The 8,002-nt window shown below is 44.0% G+C and overlaps 1 protein-coding gene across 1 annotated transcript; it reads left to right on the top strand.

Moving 5' to 3' along the window:
* Positions 1–886: 886 nt before the first annotated feature.
* On the top strand, positions 887–1,853 carry LOC311584477 (beta-defensin 14-like). The gene is made up of 2 exons (XM_084758830.1): positions 887–997; positions 1,665–1,853. Exons 1-2 carry the CDS (start codon positions 940–942, stop codon positions 1,811–1,813), a joined length of 207 nt encoding a protein of 68 aa, XP_084614956.1. The 5' UTR covers positions 887–939; the 3' UTR covers positions 1,814–1,853.
* The last annotated feature ends 6,149 nt before the right edge of the window (positions 1,854–8,002 follow it).

The following is an 8,002-nucleotide window of genomic DNA, read 5'->3' as shown; positions in this document are numbered from 1 at the left end:
TAAAAAATATTTTATTAATTTATTCATATTACATCTCAATTGTTAGCCCATCCCTTGTATCCTCCCATTCTTCCCTCCCTCCTGCTTCCCCCCTACTCAAGCTGGGTCTTGAGGAAGCCCTATTCCCATTTTTCTGAGAAAGCGCCAAAAGAGAAGGAAGATGATAATGAAAGAAATGAATAAAATCTATAAACAACTGCAGGAGGAGGCAAACAAGAGGGCCTTCTTTAAAACATCCTGGAAGTCTGCAGTGTTGTTTTTGAAAGCCTCTCTGGCGTAGGGATAAGATGAATATTCTCTCCTTCTCTCTCTCTCTCTCTCTCTCTCTCTCTCTCTCTCTCTCTCTCTCTCTCTCTCTCTCTCTCTTTTCAGTCAATGATGAATATCAAGACAGGTTTCATTTAAACCAGAGTACCCCTATAGCAAAGGCCTTTTTAAATATAGCCCAAGTTTACTTTTATCTTCACTATCTGAATTTGAGTTCTGTTTCTCACTTCTGAATACATCTAAAGCTGAACCGATTTTGTTCTCAGAGGACTTCCAGGTTCCTTCCATGCTTTTGAGGTAGCTTACAATCACATTCTAAGGCAATTCAATTCAGTTCCAAGCTACATGTCCTGGGGTCACCCCAGAAAAGGAGTATCTTGTCCATTCCAGTCCTGTCTGTACCCACAGCCAGAAATTGATCTGGAAACACGCCCAGGGCCTGGAGGACCTCAAGAAAGTCTCATCAGACTTGACTACACCCATCAGGTTTGTAAGCTCCTGAGTGAGTGGGTGTGTTCTTTGCGGTGAGAGACACTGGAAAAGCATGTCAGGAAATATTTCATATCGTCATCACTGTGACATTGCAATAATTGTAATCATGGCTTACCTCGTTATATAGGTGGAGAAGCACACCTTTTGGCCCAGTCTCAGCTTGTTGGGAAGCAGTCAACTATGAGGCTCCATTATCTGCTATTTGCATTCTTCTTGTTGTTCTTGGTGCCAGCGCCGGGTAAGATGGGTTGGGAAATAAGGGGCGGAAAGGGTTCATAGTATGTCAGTTAGTCTGCCCTTCTCTGTCCTTCTGGGTGAGCATGAAATCAGCTGGAGTTGTCGACTGGAACCGAACATCCCCAATGTTTTTTTTTCTCCCAATAACAGTCATTAAGGGCCCTAGAGCAAGCTTCTGGGTCAGTCCTGTCCCACTCTTAGAAGACTAACTAGTGTCACTAATGCCAACGCCCCACCCACCTCATCATTGGAGTTTTACAAAGGAGACATGGGAAAGCTGATGTGAAATTTTAATTCTGGCAGAAACGAAGAACAATTTAGTCTGATGCCCAAACCCACAGATATCTATTCTAATGGGCTCTAGTGTTTGGAGGGAAAGAGACATGGTGAGCTGCTTGAAAGTTCATGGGACTATGGCGGTCCCAACCCCCAGTTCTCATGATATGGCTTAGAGACCAGGCCACTGTGTGTTCACGGCTGTGGGGCAGCCCATAGAGACATCATCTTTGTTTCCTGCTTAGACCACCTTTAACTTGTGATTTCCTAGGAAAAGAGAAAAGAAACAAAAGTGAAACGGAACTAGTTCAGCAATGTATAGTTTGCTGGATCCAATGTCTTCCTAACACTCTTTTTTTTTCTAAACTATTCTTGTATTTTCCCTCTTCCAGGGGATGGATTCATCCTAAAGCGCCTCCAAAAATTCTTCTGCCGAGTAAGAGGTGGCCGATGTGCTGTGCTTAACTGCCTTGCCAAGGAGGAGCAAATAGGTCAATGTTCTAACAGAGGTCGTAAATGCTGCCGCCGAAAGAAGAAGTAGAACGCCCGGATGAAAATGAGAATGTTGCCGTGTTGGGGGGGTGAGGGTAGGGAGGGAATCCTCTTGGGAGTGTATAAAAGTGAAATTAAATTAATATATATTGTTTAAAAAATCCTAGTAGCTTAATCTTTTTGAACATTCTGGTCATTGTTAACACGTGGGCAACTAAGAAAGTCATTAGACTCAGTCTGATTTGAATGAAACAGCTTCTCTTTAGTGGTCTACAAGATACCCAGGCTTATTTCCCAAGGGCCAAGGATGCCGGTAGAGGTGTATGTGTGTAACACATATGTAAATATGTGTACATATATGGAGTGTACATACATAGACAATCTATATTTTGTATATTTTATACTCCACTGAAAGGGAGTCATTATCTCTTGAAATACCTTTTTGTGTCTTACTTTGAGTTTTCTGGCCTTCACCCCAGGATTTCATTTTCCTGAATCTAAGATGTTAGTTCACTCCAAGTCAACCTTAATGTCCTTTGAGAACCTTTGCTCAGAGAAAGGGGAACCTGTGCTTCCTCAGGCTCTCCCTGCTCTCCTGCTGTGAAGGCCTTTCCTCCGCTGCTTCCTGCCTGGTGAGGACTCTACCCACATGTTGCTCAACTCTGGCTCTGTCTTACCGTTTCATCTTCCTCAAAACAGCCAGCTTCCCAAATGGGAGCAGCCTTAACCTAGGTGTGCTTGCCACAAGGTTCTTACTGAGTCCTCTATTTACAGCTCTTGCTTGGTTGTTTTTTGTTTGTTGTTGTTTTAAATTAATTTATTCAGATTACATCTAAATTGTTCCCCCCTTGTATTTTTCCATTTCTTCCTCCCTCTCTTTTTCACACTATTCACCGCCCCTAGGTCTGTGACAGAAGGTGACCTCCTCCCCCACCATATGGTCACAGCCTATCAAGTCTCATCCTGGTAGCCTGCTTATTCTTTCTCTGAGTGCCATTTTTGTTTTTTGTTTCCAACATAATATTTCTATTGGTTATTTGAGAATGGGTCACATCACGCACACCAATCACACTCACTTCCCAGGTCTCCCAGGTTTGTCCCCTCACCCCAAAGAGGAAGGAGAAGGAGGAGGAGGAAGAAGAGGAGGAAAAGGAGGAGGCAGAGGAGGAAGAAGAAGGGGAGGGGAAAAAGGGGGAAGAGGAGGAGGAGGAAGAGGAAGAAGGGGAGGGGAAAGAGGAGAAAGAAGATGAGGAGGGGGAGGAAGAGGAAAACAGAAGTCCATATACTCATTGGAGCATTGTCAAACTTCTAGTAGTCAACCCCTTAAAGAAAACAGAGTCAGTCCCTACTTATGCCCCTACCAGAAGCCCTCACTTGTTTTTGATCTGTGGACATTCACTCATTGCTACTTTCCACATTTTGTTGCATGATTATTCATTCTTAGCAGCATAGCCTTGATCTTCAATTCTAGACACTTAGTACCCTGACAGTGGAACTAGTTAACAGGTATCCTTTGAGTTGATGGACGTTCATGTAGCTTAGAGGTACTTTCTAGATGTTCTAGCATACCCAGGTAGTGTTGTTCTCCCCTCTCAGCAACACTCAGTTAGAGGGTACACAGGATAGCCGGGCTACCAGCAAGGGCAGAACCATACTGCCTAACAAAGTTTATGGAACTCATCTTCCATCAGAAAAGGGTGATGTGAAAGGCTGTTTTCAGACACTAAACAACAACCAGTGCAGGAGAGAGAGAGAGAGAGAGAGAGAGAGAGAGAGAGAGAGAGAGAGAGAGAGAGAGAGAGAGATGAAGACAGAGAGAGAAATGGAGACAGAGAGAGGCAGAGAGAGAGACAGAGATAAAGAGAGAGGGAGAGACAGAGAGAGGGACACACAGAGAGAGACAGACACAGAGAGAGAGAGAGACAGAGGGAAAAACAGACAGACACACAGAGAGACAGAGAGAAAGACAAACAGATAGACACACACAGACAGAGTGAGACAGAGAGAGAGAGAGGGAGAGACAGAGAGAGACAGAGAGAGAGACAGAGGGAAAGACAGACAGACACACACACAGAGACAGAGAGAAAGACAAACACACACACACAGACAGAGTGAGACAGAGAGAGACAGAAAGAGACAGAGAGAGACAGAGAGAGACAGAGACAGACAGAAGGGGCACTGGGAGGCAGAGTCACGTGACCAGCAAGCAATGCTGCAGCATGGAGCCATTGAGACAACAATTCAGATAATACGACACAGCCCTTAGTCCCTTCAGAGGTGGGAAAAAGAGGGGAGGATCTGGGATGAAGACAGTGTTTGAGAACTGCACCAGAGAGGAAGGTGGTACTTCAGTCCTAGGGTAAATGATGACTTAGAACAAAACATCACGTGGCCAGAGAAACTCGAGAGCACAAGAAAGGAAGTAAGTGTGTGGATGTTTTGGGAGAACACAGGCCTGGAAAATGCATTCCTACCAGCACAGTGGGGAGAGCGCTCTATCATCACAAAGTAGCATGGTGCCCTTAGTGAGATCTTTACAAAAACCTAAATCTGAGGCAGAAGAAAGCCCGGCTCGCCTTCAAAGGAGATGGTCAAATCCATCATTCACCAGTTCAAGCTGTCCGTTGTGCTAGATCCCATAGAAACTACCAGACAGGCAGAGAAGCAGGAGAAGGACACAGTCCACTACTAGAAGAAAAGTCATGCATTACGATGGACTCAGCGAAGCCAAGGACAGGAGAATTAGGCAGCAGAGGTGTAAATGAGTCACTGTAAGCATGCCCAAGGCGCAGGGTAAAAATGCTCATGGAGATAAGTAAAACATGTTAAGGGTCAAATGGAATTTCCAGAGATAAGTAATAGTTATCTGAATAAAAAATATCTTGAATTATGGCTGGAGATGTAGCTTGGTTGGTTGGTAGAGCATTTATCAGCATGCATGAAGCCCTGGGTTCGATCCCCAGCACAGCATAAAACTAGGCATGTTGGCTCATGCTTGTAATCCTAGCACTTGTGAGGCCATGGTGTGAGGACCCAAAGATGGAGGTCACTCGACTTGATAGGGAGCCAAGGATGGCCTTCACCTTAAGGGGACACTGACAAAGCCTCACCACAAGATGGCAGTAGCCTGCAATCTGATTCCTGGCAAATTCATCCTTGCTCTTTATTGTCTCAGAGCACTGGAGGGGTTGATGGCAGTGCCAGGTAAGGCTGGTGTTCCATAGCGTATCCTTCAAGTTTTGTGCAGAAGAAAAGTGAAGGGGTAAAGTTATCCAGACACCTTGGTCATTGCATGGGGTGAGCAGCAAAGAATTTGAAGACAGGCTGGTTTTGTTTTCCAGTGACAGCCCTGTCTCTTAGTAGTTGGTTAACCTCCATGTCTCTTAACTTTCCCAAGTCCTGGGTTTTCAGGTGTGAAATTGAGTCCTTCCTCTCCAGCAGGTTTGTGGACGAGGATTAAATGACACGACTCATATTCAAGTGACCAAACTAGAGCCAGCCTCACACTTACACAGCTCAGTGTTGAACGAAAATACAGGGATCTATGAGAGGATCAGGGGAAGGGACTAATGGTGAGAACAAGCAGATAAAAAGCTTTCTTCTTTACTAATAATTTGTAATTTGTAAAATGTAACAAGAATAAAAGCTTTAGGAGACTAATAGCACAGGTTTCTAAATGGTAAAAGGCTATTTTAGTTGTTAAAAATTTGGAAAACAATAATTTTTAATGAAATATATTGATTAATTATTTGATATTTTCTGGCCAGCATTTTTACAAATTAATTTCTTAGATCATTTACACATACTTTAAGCAACTTTGTTACTTTTTTAAAAAGGGCCAGACAGTGCACTATGAGGGAATGAAGGGTATTTTGCAGACCAAGGAAATATTAGGATAAATTATTATGAAACAAAAACATTTCTATATCTAGAAATGTTGATTCTTCTTTTTAAAAAATAGTTTAAATTTCCCTTAGAATTTCATATGTAAGTACTGTATTTGCATCATTTCCATTTCTTCCTTTCCCTGCATGACTCTTCCTGTGCCCTCTCCTAAAATTCATGACTCCTTCTTTGATTATTTTATATAAATATACCCATATGTATATATAAATACAGCCTGCTGGGATCATTTAATGTTGCTCACGTGTGTGTGCTTTTAGAGCGAATGACTTGGAATTGGATAACGTGTGAAGGGGTGCCTTCCTGGAGAAGACTGAGTCAGCCTCTCTCAGAAGCCATTAATTGCCCGTAACTCTTCCTGGTCCTCTGGCTCTCACAACCTTTCCAACTCTTCTTTCATAACGTTTCCTGAGCCGTAGGTGTAGGAGCTGTGTTGCAGACGTATCAGTTTGGAATCCAACAGTGGCACATACATCTTGAAGATGATGATGATTCTTATAAAGATGCTAATATTTAATTCTTTAAATGTTTTAGTTTCATGTGCATTTGAATTTAATTTTACTTATTTTGTTATGAGACTTACTTATTTATTTATTGGTTTTTTAAGACAGGGTTTCTCTGTGTAGCCTTAGCTGTCCTGGACTCACTTTGTAGACCAGGCTGGCCTCGAACTCACAGTGATCTGCCTGCCTCTGCCTCCCGAGTGCTGGGATTAAAGGTGTGCATCACCATGCCCGGCTCGAGACTTATTTATTTTAATGTTATGTGTGAATACTTTGCCCGCATGTCTGTCCATGCACCATATGACAACAGAGAGCAGAAGTGAGTGGGTTAGACAACCTAGCCACCATATTGGTGCTGGGAACCAAACCTGGGTCCTCTGCAAGAGCAAGAAGTCCTCTTAGCCACTGAGCCGTCTCTTCAGCTCTTTAATTTAACTTTAAATAAAAATGTTGACAGTGGGGTTTTGACATTTTTGCTCATGTTTTGTGCAGGTGAGGTGGTGAACCCAGTCCTATGCTTTTCTATAGTTGATTTCTCACTCTGTTGTTGCCCTCAATTGCTGCATCTTCACTGCGAGGGAAAGAAAAGTGAAAGTTAGAAGCATCATCATTCTCAGTAACAATGGAGTTATCTGGAGCGTCACATGAAAATGGCGTAATTCTCTGTTGAGCCCAACTCTCCACACACTGAGTCTCCATTTCAGGGGCTGTATTGAGCATTGATGTTTCCAAGCCCCTGTAGGAATTTTTAGAGCTCTGGTGGTTTTCTGCCTTTTAACATGGTCACATCTAGTTAGAGGTGATTCCTTGACTGCTGCAGGGACCCTTGGAGTTCCAGCCAGAGATTTAACACTTGTGCACACATTCTGGGATAAAACTTTCCAAAGTTGGCCCACATAGAGAGCATCCTTTTTCGCCGAGCTGGAGTCACAGCTGTTACCATGACTATCACCGGTCTGGACCCTGAGGTCCCTAAGCTGCTCCTGAGATGCTCAGAGTGGCCAAGTCAGCCTTGCCCTCTGGGCTGAGCCTGTGGCTCTGTCTCCAGAAATGTCCAGCCTCCCAAGAGCTTGCTCCATTGCTTCCCTGCACTTCACTTGCACGATGTCAAGCTAAGAGGGGAGAAAAAAGCTAAGATGATGGCAACAGAGTGTGACATGAAGTACCACCCTCCTTATAGTTCAGGGCCCTGTGTGACACCCCACAACATTCTGCGCCCTCACCCTACCCCATCAGGAAAAGAAGGAAGATAGAAAACGACTTTTTAATAAAAGAAACACTGAAAACACCACCATGCTGAGAAACCTTATTTTCCAGAAATCATATCTATGAAAGATTTTGCTTTTTAAAGTCCACCAGTAGGCTTTCCCTTTGCCTGGTGACTGGCCACTCTCTATGAGGGCACAGACTCTTATTTGCTTTCCTCAGGTGTAGGTGAGAGATGTGGGGGTGTGGTCTTTATCTCCCCTTAAAAGAGAAGGGCAGTGAGTCTGCTCTCTCCAAGCTCCCAGCTTTGTAGGCTACTATTGTGCCCACAGCAGGAAGCTCCCAGGAAACTAAAACTCCTTTAGGTTAAGGTTTATACCTGAGCTTACTCCAAAAGCTGCACAACATCGTCTCCATGTTTTGGTGAGGGGTCCTTCTTTATGATCGCTGTGTGGCCTTCCAGGCTGAGGCACAAGAAGTGACCTTAGCCCATGTAAAGAGAGCAGTATGAGCTGCAGGGAGGAGAGTTCTTGAAGAGACACTCAGTTCACTGTCCTCAGCAGCTAGGCTGATGTCACCATCTCTTTGAGGTACTTGTCCTCAAAGGAAGCAGGGGGGGCAGGCAA

Source organism: Acomys minous (genome assembly GCF_964271855.1).
Source record: "Acomys minous genome assembly, chromosome: 15".
NCBI classification, from domain to species: Eukaryota; Metazoa; Chordata; class Mammalia; order Rodentia; family Muridae; genus Acomys; species Acomys minous.
This window is presented reverse-complemented; position numbering and strand designations above follow the sequence as displayed.

Excerpts from the sequence above, each read along its gene's own strand:
- LOC311584477 (XM_084758830.1), top strand. The coding sequence starts at position 940 with ATGAGGCTCCATTATCTGCTATTTGCATTCTTCTTGTTGTTCTTGGTG. Across the intron at positions 998-1,664 it reads GTTCTTGGTGCCAGCGCCGG|GGGATGGATTCATCCTAAAG; the intron begins GTAAGATGGGTT and ends TCCCTCTTCCAG.